This window comes from Periplaneta americana, chromosome 8 (genome assembly GCF_040183065.1).
Source record: "Periplaneta americana isolate PAMFEO1 chromosome 8, P.americana_PAMFEO1_priV1, whole genome shotgun sequence".
In the NCBI taxonomy this organism is placed as follows: Eukaryota; Metazoa; Arthropoda; class Insecta; order Blattodea; family Blattidae; genus Periplaneta; species Periplaneta americana.
In genome coordinates this window covers 11,489,104-11,506,274 of record NC_091124.1, presented here as the reverse complement: position 1 = coordinate 11,506,274, position 17,171 = coordinate 11,489,104, and the positions used below count along the sequence as shown (strand labels likewise).

The 17,171-nt window shown below is 36.2% G+C and overlaps 1 protein-coding gene across 1 annotated transcript; it reads left to right on the top strand.

Annotated features, from left to right (window-relative positions):
- Positions 1-5,594: 5,594 nt before the first annotated feature.
- Positions 5,595-16,708, top strand: LOC138704487 (uncharacterized). Its single transcript, XM_069832409.1, has 3 exons — positions 5,595-5,615; positions 7,993-8,112; positions 13,334-16,708. Exons 2-3 carry the CDS (start codon positions 8,001-8,003, stop codon positions 13,732-13,734), a joined length of 513 nt encoding a protein of 170 aa, XP_069688510.1. The 5' UTR covers positions 5,595-5,615; positions 7,993-8,000; the 3' UTR covers positions 13,735-16,708.
- The last annotated feature ends 463 nt before the right edge of the window (positions 16,709-17,171 follow it).

The window sequence follows — 17,171 nt, the reverse complement described above, 5'->3', positions numbered from 1 at the left end:
CTTGTCTCTGGTTTCGCTCTGGCAGCACCAGGGGAGGAAGTGACTTCCCTAACGATTGCGTGCATGTCATTGAGAGCAAAAAATTAAAAAAATTCGAGCCGCTAAATAGAGACCGTATAATAAATGTATTTCACAGCATAAAACGAGACAAGAGCCACAAATGTTTGGGGGTGCTGCAGCTCCGCAGCCCCTCTTCGAAAGCCGCCCCTGTATTTTACTATTAACAATATCCATGAAATTTTTATTTGATCATTTCACCTCCTATATATTTCATTTACAGAAGATTGATAAATAGGCAACTTACTAGTGTTATATATTTAAGCAAGTGGGCTTACAGCTGTTTCAGTGTGTACACCATTGTCAGAGTCTACTGGATCATAGCGTCATCTCTATATCGCTGCCTGAAATCAAGATCCAGTAGGCTCTGACGATGGTGTATACACCGAAACAGCTGTAAGCTCACGTCATAGGCGAAGTTATGGGGGAGCATGTGGGGGGGCACTGCCCCCCCAAAACTTGCCCGAACTTTCTTTTTTTCAATTAACGTTACAAAATATTGAATTCAAAAGATTTTTCTTGCTTTTGTTTATAATTAAGTTTCTGTGCTTAAATTGACGAATTAATGTCTTCAGACCATGTGTCTGGACTATTATATTTATTCTAAATTTCTGAATGTACAGTATAAGAATTTCTATACCTCATTTGAGGAAAGGAAGCACTGTAATATTTTAATGTTTTTGTAACAGCGTGTACTGATGCGTTAGAACTCTGCAGGTGTTCAAACAACCTTTGGAGAATAAAAAGAAAAGCGATCCCGGTGTAATGTGTAAACTTAAATGCGAGATTAAATGAAATAATTAGAATTTACATTTCATACGATATCTAGCTTTTTTAAATAAACGGATAAAGTAAATGTAAAATTGTTCCACCGCTGTGAAATAATGATTAACTATGAAACGAGCGGGCCCAGGTTCAAATCCTGGTTAGGACAAGTTACTTGGTTGGGGTTTTTTCTCAACCAATTGAAGCATAGTTGCGGGGTAATTTTCGGTGTTGGACCTCGGACTCATTTCACCATCATTAAGTCACATAATATGTGATGATATTATCATCATCGTTCATACAATAGCCCGGTTTAAGTTAACAGTGCGGAAGCTGTACTTGTACAAGAGTGCGGCCGTTCGGCTACCACTCATTCACAGAATAGGAGTGTTAAGCACAATAAGCCTCAGGCTGTAGTGCAATCCTTCGGGTCCCTCAGTTTTTTTTTTCGTTGTTGGTAACTCTATAGCATCTATTACATGCTTTATGGTTGTGCTAGCAGATGGAGTTACTTGTCAACAATGTGACGCTGAAACGTGTGTTCAGGTTACTGCCCAGCGACAGTCCTGATGTATTTTTATATTTGTGATGATTGGTTAATTAATATTAACCCGGCACACTCACAATCACACTCACATTCATACAAATTTCCAGACTCTAGACACCCAGGCAATTCACGGAGAGCCGAGCCCGGGAATCGAACCCGGGACCTCCTGATCTGGAAGCCAGCATGCTGGCCAACAGACCACGGAGGCAGTCATGGGTCCCTCAGTTCTATACAAGAAGAACAAAAAAGTAAAATTGTCTGTATACTCGTATTTTGTTACAATTTTACTTTATTTTACAATACCTTTATTAAATGATCATATTCCGATATACTGTACCAGGTCAAGCTATAACGGGGGGAGAAGATAAATTATGTCCCCCATAATCTCGTTATATCGAGATTCCATAGTTCTGCTTTGCCCCTCTCCCCCCCCCCCAAGGAAAGGCCTATGGCCCACGTGCTTAAATATATAACACTAGTAAGTTGCCCATTTATCAATCTTCTGTAATAAGTGTTAAAAGTAGTGTGCGGAAGATTCAAGATGTATTTCATTTACCCAAATATGTAATAGTGTCAATTTACTTGAAGACTATTGCCCGAGTGCTCCTATCTCGGTTAGGAACGTTTAAGAAATAGACATTAGTTAACCACGCACTATGTCGTTTTACTGAGAAACCAAGCTCGGTTACGAGTTAAACCATGCTAACCATGAGAATTTACTAACTGGTCGAGTACGAGCGGTTAAGTAGCTAACCATGGCAGTGAATCCAAATGCAGTGTGATGATAGAAAGTTTTTTTTTTTTTTAAATAACGGTATACTCTAATGGCACTTGACTATAATTACGGTATGTGGTAAGAGAGAGTTTTTCCCCACTTATGAGTGATTGGTTACGGCCTAGATCAGCGCCGGGTATGAGAGCGGCTCCGTATAGCCGGCCAGAGCTGCTCTCGCTCCGCAAGGCTCTTCAATTCCAAGCCAGAGCAGAACGTTCACGCAGTGGCGGACTCGCATTACAGCTACCTTCCCTGCATTAATATAACAAGAGCCACGGTTGTTCTATTCATTCAGTCTGTCAGTACATAATAGTCTATAAGGATACTACATCAATCCATTGTACATTACAGAATTTATAACACTCTTATTAATTTAATGAAATAAACTTCTCTCTATACACATACACACACGCACGCACACACAAATCATTAGGCTTATTTACAAAATCTATATGCACAGCGCTTTAACAAGTACATAATGGTATTAATACATATGTAATAAAGGATTTCAATCAGAAACACAAGAACAAAATTAATAATAAACATTCCTTACACTTTTCTTTTGCATGAATAAACTATTGTAACATAATCGTACTTATATCAATCTGAAATCAATAAATATTTTCTACTGAAACAAAACTTTTTGAAACTCAATAACAAAAATAACTATTCGGTTGGTTTCCGACACTTATGAGCTCGTTTCATTTGCAGAAGCCGTTCAATGTTTCGAACAAATGAATTAGCCATGTTCAATTTCAGAATATAATTTAGGTTTTCGTATGACATACAGCTTCTCAGGAGGGTGCATCTTCGAAGTTCGCAATCCTACTGCAGACTCCACCACTGCACTGACAGCGAGTGACGTATGGTATGCAAACGTCATCCCGCTCGGGAGAATTGCTATTCAAAGTAAACAGCGCTTATTTCTCAGAATCACGTAATGTGCCCAGCCCTGGCCTTGATCATATATAGATAGATAGGTCGGCCTTATAGGTTTTGAAGTTAACAACTTTTGTCAGGTTTACTACGCTGCCATTTAGTTGTTACATAAGGAGTCACGTCATAATTCCCATTTGAATTTCATTAGTGACTGTACTGCCATCTCGTGTTCGTTTACGGCGGATGGGTGGCGATCCTGGCGGTTCTCTTCAAAGTGCAAATGATTTTAACATAGCGATGACCTATCTGTTACATATATGATCTAGGGTTACGGTAATGACAAAAAATAAAAATAGCTGTGTCAGATCATAGCATTTAGAGGCATGGAAAGTGGTTTATTAGAAAAAATATCATCAGTAACGAGGCATGGCGAAGCCTAGATTTGATTTAAATCAATTAAGTGAAGAAAAATGTGTACATATAGTATTTGAGGTTACGTTCACACTAATTTTAACTTTCGCCTATGCTTATAGTCAGCGTTGCCAATTTAGCGACTCTTAATTGTTTTTCGGAGACAATTTCTTTTATCATTTCTATTGCTTAAATAGGGAGTTTAGCAATTCTTTGGTCGGCTGGAAAAGGCACATAAGTAAAAAAAGTCGATTTTTCTGTTGTACCTAATCACCAGGCTTCGAGACCTCGGACCCGATAGAGCAGTTCAGTGGGAAATCCGCATAACGGCGTACTGAGTATAGTGGTAAAGCGTACAGTGGGTTGGGGTACTGTAGAATGAATGGCAACAAATACGCAAAGGAAAACGCTCTGGATTTGAAGGTTCTGACGAATAATTTGGTTTTCATACAAACTGTGTCTGAAACTATTACACGGTTAGAAAAGTCAGAGCAGGAGATGCCGGAAGCCCTCAAATTAATTTAGAAAATGATGCAGAGAATTAATGAGACATCAAGTACACCGGTTACTGAAGGTGTAAAACAGAAGTGGAAATCAATTTTATGTAAAAGTAACGGATATGGAACATTGTGTAACATAAACAGCAAATTAGTGGACATAGAATCACCCGAGAATAAAGGACTGTCTCTTAGAGATTGCAATGATGTTAGGTTTTTTTTCGTTTTGCTCCTATCACGTCATGCGACATAGAGCGCAGCTTTCTACAGTACAAACTTTGGCAGATATCCGAAAAAGATTTATGTTTGAGACACTTAGAATGTATCTTGTAGTAGGCACATTGCAATTCGGTACTGTAACTGCACTTCCTAAAGACGACCAATAAGATAAATAAAAAAATTAAAATTGCTACATGCTTATTTCCACCATTAACACTGTGTATAATTAAACACAAATGCTTATAAAAGACAGGAGAATACACGCTTTTCACATTCTTTTGACATTATCATTGTGTAATGTATATTTATTCTCAGAATGTACATATGTGTGTTTCCCCATACTACCGTACTCTACTCTAAATAGCAATGTTGTTACCTCAACACATCTCTATCTACCTGCAGCGAGTCAACAACCTATAGTGCACGCACAGTAAACTTATTGTATCGGGTCCAAAGTCTCGAACCCTGCTAATCACATAAGTCTAATATTTTTTCTAATTTTTTAAATAATAAATTTTCTTGTATTTTAAATTGAAAAGGGTCTTACTTTAACATACGTGAATTTCATTATTATACTTATATTCAGTTAAGAGTAAATTAAAAAGAAAGTCTCTCCTGAAAAATTATTATTATTTAGTTATGTACCTTTTCCCGCCTACCAAAGAATTTGGAAACGATTTATGAAACGATGTCGGGAGAATGTAACTCCTCCAGTAGGATGTAATACATAGTCTAATATCTAATACTTGATTTAAGAATTAGTATGATATTATGCCACCCATCGTACATTGTGCAAAAATCTCAATTTTCGTATTATTTCATAATTATCGCATAGGTTTGCAGCACTGTCTCGAATACCCGCCGAATGTAGTGTGTGGCATTACGCCTACGCGCTAAATCTCCATACAAACTAGTTGACACCAGTGTTGCCAACACATAAATTGTATCCCCGTCAGTCTAACACTTGGAAATCCGTCAGAATCCAAAAAAAAAGACCAACTCAATATATCTATATGCAAATCAAATCAAACATTAACGCACTTCCATACCAAGCTTGATTAAAACAATTATAATTCATCCACATCATCTGCCTCTAAGTCTGCAGTTGATGTGCTGGGTTGGTCTACGCTTCCCCAAAAAAGTAAACAATTAAAAATGCAAGCAGTTAAAAAGGTCAAAAGACGATGTGAATCGTAATTTCCGCCAGAAAATCCGACACCCGTCAAAGCCATTCTTTTCCCGTCCGTTACTTTGAAATTCCGTCACTTTTGACGAAATTTCCGTCCAGTTGGCAACACTGGTTGGCACACATTGTAGCTGAACTTTCCTTATGCGATACGCAGCTTTCCCTTGACTCATTCAGCTTGCAATTCGCAAGCATGGCCATGTTCAAATCACGTGATGAGGGAAGAACAGAGGTAACGGGTGAAGAAGCAGGCCCAGGATTGCCACACGTACGACTATGGTACGCATACGATTATTTTGATTAATTGTACGATGTACATACGACCGTACTCTATTTTTAGTGGGTTATTTTATGACGTTGTATCAACATCCCAGGTCCTTGGCATCAACCCCTTTGATTTGATTACTCCCTTTGATTTGATTACCTGGTTGGGTTTTTCCGAGGTTTCCCCCATCGAAAAGGCAAATGCCGGGTAATATTTTGGCGAATCCTCGGTCCTCATCTCATCTCACTACATCTCGCCAAAATGTAAAAAAAATGTAAAGAAATTGTACAAAATTGTAAAAATTGTAGAAAATTACTAAATTGTAAAACTATAAAAATTTGTAAAAATTGTAATTGTAATATTGTAAAATGTTGACATGTTCCACATCTTAAAGCTTCATTGCTCATGTAAGATCTATGAAATAAAATAAATGAATGAATGAATGAATACTCAGCGTCTGAAAGAAATGCCGGTGAAATGAGTCCGGGGTCCAGTACCGACAGTTACCCTGTCAGATAGTTTGCTCATATTGGGTTGAGGGAAAACCCCGGAAAATATCTCAACCAGGTAACTTGCCCCGACCGGGATTCTAACCAGGGCCACCTGGTTTCGCGGTCAGACACCCTAACCATTACTCCACAGGTGTGGTCCCGAACTATATGTCGTACGGAATTTTGTACGACTATTTTATTGAAGGGACAAAATTATTTTGGAACTTATAACTTTGGTATATAATTATTAAAATAAAATTAAAGGTTAATTCGACCCTTCTTAGACAAGCTTTCTTTATTCAGTAGGTCATAGACTAATACAAAAAATACATGCTTTAAAGGAATATAAGATGTTTTGAAAATTGATAAGGGACTTGAGGTGGCTACACTTACCATGCAAGTCATAATTTGCCATCTTCAACTCTTGGTTTCATGTACTACGCAGTTATGTCGAAGCAATACGAGTTCAGAGATCTCCTAATTTCCTTGTACGATAATGGAAGTCTTTTATCAAACAGCAGTATCGGATTTCAGTCGACTGCAGGTGGATTTATTTTATATAATATCAGCTGACACATTGACTGATATTAAATATCTGCCGTCGCGCTGGCCAAAGATCAAGTTTCTGCAGACTTTCAACACAATCTTGTTTCTGATTACGCATCATCGTGCATATACGTAAAGATTAATTAACGTAAAGATTAATTAACGTAAAGATTAATTTTTGGTCCTACAGAGTATATCTGTTACGGTAACAATTGATATTAGAGGAGTAAAATTCGCTCTAGCGCCGGGGATCGAACCCGGGATTCTTAGTTCTACGTAACAAGCGCTCTAACCACTGAGCTACGCCGAAGTTCAATCCACAGCACCGGATCGAATCCCTCTCCTCAGGTGTTTTTCTCTTTGTGGCCTGACTTCATGTTCGACACGTATGTTGACTTTATATTAAGTCAACTGCCAGTATGCAAGGAGCGCACTCAATTGAGTAACTTGGTGGCCGGGATTCCGCAGTAATATGCACTGTTGGGCGAAGAATCTACGTAAAGATTTACAGCGACTTACCACACACCAAACATTAATTTTCCTTACTATAAACATAATTTTCCTTACTGTGTATACTTAAAAATATTGTATTCATTGTATGCTTTGTACTGCACTATTGTATTACTACTATTAGTATTATTATTACTATTAGGCTTATTATTATTTTATTTATTATTATTATTACTATTATTATTAATATTATTATTATCATTATTATTATCATTACTATTCTTATTTATTATTATTATTATTATTATTATTATTATTATTATTATTATTATCAATAATTGTCTTATTTTTTTATACTTTGTAGGCCTCATTTATTTTTGACCTGCTGTTCACATTTTATTATGCTTTTTCCTTTCTTTCTGTATGTTATATATTATGTCTGATTTCTTCTTACATGTTGTTTACATTTTATTATTATTATCTTATTCAGTTTTGTGTGTACTTTGTAAATTTGTAGTGTTTCTATAACGCAGTTTTTACTCCTGGTTGAGTGTTAGAGAAGGTCGTATGGCCTTAACTCTGCCAGGTTAAATAAATCATTATTATTATTATTATTATTATTATTATTATTATTATTATTAATTTTAGGATTAGCTCGCACAACTTAATTCGTTACAACTTAAGTATAGATAACACGTCATCACTTGGTACTCACCCTACTCACACAAGATGCTGTAAGTGATGTCCATTTTCTTGTACACATATTTCACGCCTCAAGAAATAGTCATTCAAGTTCTTCATTATTTAATTTTTCTAACTCCCAATTGCAAAAATTAAGCCTGCGATTGTAATCTTGGGGCTATAATTCACGACATGATGGAATTCTGTGTTGTTTTATTTTCAGAACCGAACATGAACGTCTTGAACCATTTTTTCGAACCAGAACATGAACAGGAACAGCCCAATCTCTTAAATATGATGTTCAAACAGGATGCTGCACCACCTCGTCGGAGAACAGACGTTCGTGAGTATCTGGATCACATATTTGGTAACAACTGAAGTGGTCGAGGAGGGCCAATTATGCGGCCTCCAAATTCTCCAGACCTGACACAACCCGATTTCTTTCTCTGGGGTTTCGTGAAGAACGATATGTATGCCATCTCAGCGGCAGAAGCGCGGCCTCCTACCGGGTACGCTGCCAGTCAATTATCGCGGACATTACGGCCCAAATGCACTGTATTTAGTATTAATTTTTACGATTAATACGAGTACCTATGCAGAAGACGTAACAGAACTCATCTCATCCTGATGCATAACATAACTTATTTTCACGACGTTGTGAATGGATCACTTTGTTCTACTTTCTTGGTAAATTTTATCTAAAATAAAACTAACAGATCCACACTTAAAATCAGCACCTATCTACACTTCACTACACCATTTAAATAAAATTATACTGACGTACTGAGTACATGGGAAAATATGTATTTTCGCAATGTGTTCTCTGTAATTGTACCATTAACCTAAAAATAAATTTCCGTCTTATTCAGGCAATAACCAATTAACGGTTCTTTAAAACCATTCCGTTTCCGCGTTATGTCCCGAGCCGTGGCGTCGTGGTTTAAGGCATCCTGCGTAGGAGTCGCGTTACAGAATTTACGCTGGTTCGAGTCCTCATGGGGGAAGAAATTTTATCATGAAATTTCGGCCTGTGTATGGGACCGGTGCCTTCCCAACATCGTGATGCACTTGGGGAGCTACAATAGGTAACGAAATACAGTTGAGAAAGGCAGCTTTAAAGGCTGGGAGGATCATCGTGCTAACCACACGATACCTACATTCTGGTTGGATGATCGTCCACTACTGCTTCGGTATGTGGACGTGAGGCAGCAGCAGGCTAGTCGGATCTGAGCCTTTCATTGGCTGTAGCGCCACGGATTATTTTTATTTTCGCGTTACAGAAGTTTCCGTCTTATAGAAGTTGCTTTCACATATAAAATCTGTCAGTTCTGAGATTTTCTTTTCATATCGACAGGTTTCTTTCTTATAGGCCTAAAGGTTCCGTCATACACAGAGTTTACTGTATTTTCTCCTGTCAAAGCTAATTTTCCTATTCTACCTACAATATTTTCTAACAGTGCCACACTTGTATTTACACCCATCCATCCTCTTTATTTTTCTCCATCTATTTTCTCTTCGAACTCTTACATTTATCATAATTAAATGAGAGGAATGGTGAACGGGGGAAGAGTTCGTGGTAGAAAAAGATATCAGATGATAGACGACAGTAAGATATATGGATCATATGAAGAAACAAAAAGGATGGCAAAAAATAGGAAAGATTGGAGAAAGCTGGGTTTGCAGTGAAAGCCTGCCCTTTGTCAGAACATTAAATGAATAACCATAATTACCTCAGTTACGTTGTAAATTATTTTAACAACGGTATTCTTCACACCATTAACTTCTTCAGTGTTGGATATACACTTTCAGCACTTACACAATCAGTTATTAACTTTCTAATTTCTTTACTATGTTAACATTAGAAAATTACTTGGCTGACTAGTTTCGAAGTGGTATTCTTCATTGTCCAAAGTCTAGTGAAGATCCTGTGCTATTTTCTGATTTCCTGTTCTGGTGGGGTGAGTTCATGATTATGTCGAAAAGGGTGTGTGTTTTGATTTTCAGTTGAGTGGTCAGGATGTGCTGTGGGTGTGTTTCTGTATGATTTTAAATTTCATATTGTTTGTACAAACATACAAAAAACACAGTGTTTAGGATGTGCTGCGGGTGTGTTTCTGTATGATTTTAAATTTCATATTGTTTGTACAAATATACAAAAAACACAGTGTTTAGGATGTGCTGTGGGTGTCTTTTTGTATGTTTGTAAATTTCATAATGTTTCTACAAATATAAAAAAACACAGTGTTTAGGATGTGCTGTGGGTGTGTTTTTCAATGTTTTTAAATTTCATAATGTTTGTACAAACATACAAAAGACACAGTGTTTAGGATGTGCTGTGGGTGTGTTTCTGTATGATTTTAAATTTCATAATGTTTGTACAAACATACAAAAAACACAGTGTTTAGGATGTGCTGTGGGTGTGTTTCTGTATGATTTTAAATTTCATAATGTTTGTACAAACATACAAAAAACACAGTGTTTAGGATGTGCTGTGGGTGTGTTTCTGTATGATTTTAAATTTCATAATGTTTGTACAAACATACAAAAGACACAGTGTTCAGGATGTGCTGTGGGTGTGTTTCTGTATGATTTTAAATTTCATAATGTTTGTACAAACATACAAAAAACACAGTGTTTAGGATGTGCTGTGGGTGTGTTTCTGTATGATTTTAAATTTCATAATGTTTGTACAAACATTAAAAAAACACAGTGTTTAGGATGTGCTATGGGTGTGTTTCTGTATGATTTTAAAATTCATAATGTTTGTACAAACATACAAAAGACACAGTGTTTAGGATGTGCTGTGGGTGTGTTTCTGTATGATTTTAAATTTCATAATGTTTGTACAAACATACAAAAAACACAGTGTTTAGGATGTGCTGTGGGTGTGTTTCTGTATGATTTTAAATTTCATAATGTTTGTACAAACATACAAAAAACACAGTGTTTAGGATGTGCTGTGGGTGTGTTTCTGAATGATTTTAAATTTCATATTGTTTGTACAAACATACAAAAGACACAGTGTTTAGGATGTGCTGTGGGTGTGTTACTATATGATTTTATATTTCATAATGTTTGTACAAACATTAAAAAACACAGTGTTTAGGATGTGCTGTGGGTGTGGTTTTGAATGTTTTTAAATTGCATAATGTTTGTACAAACGTACAAAAGACACAGTGTTTAGGATGTGCTGTGGGTGTGTTTCTGTATGATTTTAAATTTCATATTGTTTGTACAAACATACAAAAAACACAGGATTTAGGATGTGCTGTGGGTGTGTTTCTGTATGATTTTAAATTTCATATTGTTTGTACAAACATACAAAAACACAGTGTTTAGGATGTGCTGTGGGTGTGTTTCTGTATGATTTTAAATTTCATAATGTTTGTACAAACATACAAAAAACACAGTGTTTAGGATGTGCTGTGGGTGTGTTTCTGTATGATTTTAAATTTCATACTGTTTGTACAAACATACAAAAACACAGTGTTTAGGATGTGCTGTGGGTGCGTTTCTGTATGATTTTAAATTTCATATTGTTTGTACAAACATACAAAAAACACAGTGTTTAGGATGTGCTGTGGGTGTGTTTTCGTATGATTTTAAATTTCATAATGTTTGTACAAACATACAAAAAACACAGTGTTTAGGATGTGCTGTGGGTGTGTTTCTGTATGATTTTAAATTTCATAATGTTTGTACAAACATACAAAAAACACAGTGTTTAGGATGTGCTGTGGGTGTGTTTCTGTATGATTTTAAATTTCATAATGTTTGTACAAACATACAAAAAACACAGTGTTTAGGATGTGCTGTGGGTGTGTTTCTGTATGATTTTAAATTTCATAATGTTTGTACAAACATACAAAAGACACAGTGTTCAGGATGTGCTGTGGGTGTGTTTCTGTATGATTTTAAATTTCATAATGTTTGTACAAACATACAAAAAACACAGTGTTTAGGATGTGCTGTGGGTGTGTTTCTGTATGATTTTAAATTTCATACTGTTTGTACAAACATACAAAAACACAGTGTTTAGGATGTGCTGTGGGTGCGTTTCTGTATGATTTTAAATTTCATATTGTTTGTACAAACATACAAAAAACACAGTGTTTAGGATGTGCTGTGGGTGTGTTTTCGTATGATTTTAAATTTCATAAAGTTTGTACAAACATACAAAAAACACAGTGTTTAGGATGTGCTGTGGGTGTGTTTCTGTATGATTTTAAATTTCATAATGTTTGTACAAACATACAAAAACACAGTGTTTAGGATGTGCTGTGGGTGTGTTTCTGTATGATTTTAAATTTCATAATGTTTGTACAAACATACAAAAGACACAGTGTTTAGGATGTGCTGTGGGTGTGTTTCTGTATGATTTTAAATTTCATAATGTTTGTACAAACATACAAAAAACATAGTGTTTAGGATGTGCTGTGGGTGTGTTTCTGTATGATTTTAAATTTCATATTGTTTGTACAAACATACAAAAAACACAGTGTTTAGGATGTGCTGTGGGTGTGTTTCTGTATGATTTTAAATTTCATATTGTTTGTACAAACATACAAAAGACACAGTGTTTAGGATGTGCTGTGGGTGTGTTTTTGAATGTTTTTAAATTTCATATTGTTTGTACAAACATACAAAAAACACAGTGTTTAGGATGTGCTGTGGGTGTGTTTTTGAATGTTTTTAAATTTCATATTGTTTTTACAAACATACAAAAAACACAGTGTTTAGGATGTGCTGTGGGTGTGTTTTTGTATGTTTTAAATTTCATATTGTTTGTACAAACATACAAAAGACACAGTGTTTAGGATGTGCTGTGGGTGTGTTTTTGTATGTTTGTAAATTTCATATCCACAGCACATCCTGAACACTAAACTGAATTAATAAAAGTGTATTTTAATTATCTATTCAACAAGTCTACTCATCTGAGTACTGAGGTGAAAAAGTAATTTAAATTTTGTACCCCAGCCTCTTCATAAGTAAAAAAAAAGCGAAGGAAACATTCCGCATATATTGTAGACAGATTTAATGCAAGTTTCTTGCAACTTGGCTAAAAATATGGCATTCAGACATTTCTATAAATGACAAATTATGTTGCTACAAACAACTAAATACAATTTGCATTAAATGATGCTGAAGCGTCCACATCTGTGGAGTAACGGTCAGCGCGTCTGGCCGCGAAACCAGGTGGCCGGGGTTCGAATACCGGTCGGGGCAAGTTACCTGGTTGAGGTTTTTTCCCGGGGTTTTCCCTCAACCCAATACGAGCAAATCCTGGTTAACTTTCGGTGTTGGACCCTGGACTCATTTCACCGGAATTATCACCTTCATTTCATTCACGCTAAATAACCTGAGATGTTGATACAGCGTCGTAAAGTAACCCAATAAAATAAATAAATAAAAGATGCTGAATTTGTGTTAATTTGAAGGGAACTACAGAAATATTAACATTTCTGTCCATGGATACATGAAACAAAATATATGTAGTGTATAATGAAGGACCACCTTAATATCTCAAGTTATGAGCACTTCCTACAATTAGGTGTTACTTTCAGAAAAAGTTGTGAAGTTGTACCATTATACGTCTGCTGATGGATGCAATGGAATACTGTCGCAAGCTGTCATCCGTAGTTCTAAGGACACGACTAGGGATGCAATTCTGGGTAAAGGTGTATACCTTACGTCCCTTCCGCCTACCACAGACGACTGGAGGCTGCTGAAGAACAACTGGGATGGCAGTGGGACGACACTAGCAGAGACCCAACTTCTAAACAAGTTGGATTGTCTGGATTTCTACATCGGGATTAGTTCTGCCTATCTGCCACGTGCCAAAAAGGCTCCAGGCAAGAGAGACATCTGGATGGTGCCTCACGACATCAACCTCAACAACGTGCCCCATGAAATCGGAGTCAGAGGGGACAATGTGGAGATCGCTGAGAGATATGGATACCTCTAAATCAGTCTTCAAACTCAAAATATCCTAATCTGACCGTCAAAGTTTAGGCAAGTAGGATGAGATCAGAAGAATGTAAAGTCATGTGGGTTTCCAAAGAAGAAAAATAGGTATATAAAATGTAATAGGTCCTATCTATACAGGACGTTCATAAAATACCTGTACTCAAAAGTGTGAAAATATATACTTGCAAATGTGTGCTGGGATGCTAGCGTAGTTACAGAACATAAGACTGTTTTGTTACAAGCAAAGCTCGGAACTTGGGGACTTGTGTCTTTGAACGTGGCTAAGCGACCGGACTTCAATGTCAACAAACTCCCGCTTCCAGCACAGAGGTACTGTCAGATCTGCTGTAAAAGTGGTTCCTGGCTAGAACAACATATTGATAATATTATGGTAGGTTGAAACACGTAATTTTATAGCATATGTATAAATAAACATGCAAGATACATCAAATTTACAGTTCTGCTCTGTACATTTCATTACAGTGTATGACGACATGCATTCGAAGATTTTCGAACCCATAAATTCTTCGTCTGTTAGTTAAACATGATTTGAAACGAAGGAAACTTATTTCCACGTCACAAGAAGTGACGGGAGCAAACCTACATTTTTTTTATTTTATTTATTTAATCAGCTACCTAGTGAGTACAAATTGCATTTATAAAATAAAAGTGTTTCTAGCCACTACCGTAAGAGCCAGGCTCGTGTACGGTGTGGTCTTAGTGAATAATATAACATAAAATTTACAAGGACAGTTTACTAAATACAGTAAGTAACTTAATTCAAACCAATAAATACAACACAAGAGCAAGAATAAAGAAGAAAGAGAAAACGAGAGAAAAATACACATTTAATATAAATTGACAATCCGACAGAAGCTAGTGATATTCAATAAAAACATGAATATAGTCGATAGAAATAAAAGGTAAAAAAAAGTACATTTGTTACTATTATATATCATGGATAATTTTACAAATTTCCTTTTTAAAAGTTTCAATTTTAAAAAATTTCAAATTTGGAAAATGGTTTGAAATTTTATTATAAAGTCTTGGGCCTAAATAAAATACTGAATATTTTCACTGTCACTGTTTCCTGTTCGATTTTCAGCAGATCTCGTATCTGAGAAAGATAAGTACAGTATATCCTAAATTTTTCTCGCAAATAGTTTTCAATTAGTGTATCACTACTAGGGAAGGTCCCTCTACGACTTGATCCATGGCTATGGACAAATTTTCCATCAATTTAAAGGACTGCAATGTCTTTCAATGAATGCCCGTTTCCAGCTCTAGTTTATGTGTGGCACAACTTACAAAATATAAACTCTGCATTAGAAGAAAATAATGTATCTCAGAATTCCTCCACGAAATTCTGTACCTAAAATTTAAGAAACGTATTTTCAAACTTCCATAACACCCATTCGAATAACACGTATTTTCTCATTCCTCAGACAGACCATTTACCTGTAATTATCTTAATGTCATTGGCTTCGACATGACACAGTTTCTTCGTTCGTCTTCTTGCCATTCGATGTGACCACTTTCTTAGTACACACGACTGTCCCTGAGCACTTGCAGCGTGAGCTTTGTGTACGCTGTACCTGTAACCTTACTCAAGCGCACGACACACAAGTCCCCAAGTTCCGAGCTTTGGTTATAAGCATTATATTAAGAAATATCGTACATTTACTATGAAAGAGTAGTGGAACGGAGAAAAATTCTCTGCGACACCAGGATTTGAACTCGGGTTTTCAGTCACTCTTAACGAGTGCACCACCGCACATATGTGGACATTGTCCTACGTGCATATACAGCTATGACGTAGTGCAGTGGGCGGCCACCAGAGGGAACCCAAGAGGTGGAACTTAAACTGAGAGGATTCGATCCGACACCGGGATGGGAATCCGGGGTGACTTAGTGGATAAAGCATCATCACGTAGAGCTGAAAACCCGGGTTCAATTCCCGGTGCCGGACAGAATTTTTCTCCGTTCCACTACACTTTCATCGTATGATGACGCAGAATATCTGCATGGAAATATCATATGTACTTCGGTACATTAATAGTACATTATGCAACGAGCCTATAATGGTAGTAATTAAGATGTGAGTATGTTTATGAAACGAGCGCAAGCGAGTTTCATAATTTTCATACGAGCGTCTTAATTACCATTATAGTCAAGTTTCATACGACTTTTTATGCTCGATCATATTTCTAACTTGAAATTATTCAAAAGTATTCATGTTATTCTTATCTGACTGAGGAGCGGAATTGACCTTGTGCAATACCTCGTAAATTGTGAGATGTGCGCAGACGCGAAAGTATTCATTTTTTCCGAGAAACAAATGTCGACATTGACCTTGATATAATCTAGAGAGTAAAATAAAAATTAATCTTGATATAACCTTGAAATTGAATTAGACATTGGAAAACGAGATGACAAATTGAATTTATTTGAATATTATTTACAATTAACGCTAATTATTATAGTAACAGAACTGACATTATTTCAAATATAGGTGATTTATTGATTTATTGTTGTCTTTCGATTGCATATCCCAGAATAATCGATACTTGCGCTTTCATATTGCTACAATGGTATTTTCTGATAGGTGGAATACCTGAACTTTAATGAATAGGTGTACTTTAATGAGGTCCATTAAAGGGCTGCTACCAGGTGTATAATTACTACATTTCGACATGGTCGAGCATAAAATAATATATAAAATAATATTATATCGAACATTTAACTATATTATCTGTCTTCTCGTCCTCCAAACTTGTGGTAGGTTCAGAGTTATTGTGATGTCGATGGAAGACGACTGCCATTTTGATTTATATTTGGCATCCAAATGTGACCAAAAATTCTGACTCCTTCACTACTATTGAAATGTGCCCTCTATATGATTCTTAATAATCTGACTGCTTCATTGAAGGTCTTAACAGTTGTTGGGCATCCTCAATAAAATATGGAGTAATTTGGGCTCTTGTTTCTCGACCTATCTTCCGCTCACTCTGTCTCATGAACTTGCTGCGCCAACTGATGCAACATGCAGCTAATTTATGTCGGAATATGACAAAAGCTACGGTGTTGTATTAAAGTACATATGAGATTATAGACAACGTTTCTAAGCAAAGAGATATTCTAATCGTCCGTCAGTACGAGTACCATCTCTGTACGACAGTAATTTTAATCCAACCCAAAATATGATTACTAGTCACTATTCCTTCACTCTACGTATGCTTCTTTGCATTTTTGCATATTATTCTATGCAGTTGCCATATGTTTCAGTGCAAACAAAAGATGCATAAGAGGTACAGTAAATGGGCTATTCCTTCTCAAATCGAATCGAATATAGAGAAAATTGACCTTTCAATTTTTAAATACAATGAAACTTTTTCTGTCCGTTGACAACTGTGATACAATGCTTTGTGCAAAGTT

Bases quoted from the DNA above. Each gene is read 5' to 3' on its own strand.
- LOC138704487 (XM_069832409.1), top strand. From the start codon at position 8,001: ATGAACGTCTTGAACCATTTTTTCGAACCAGAACATGAACAGGAACAG. The intron at 8,113-13,333 runs GTGAGTATCTGG...TGTTACTTTCAG, and splicing joins TCGTCGGAGAACAGACGTTC to AAAAAGTTGTGAAGTTGTAC.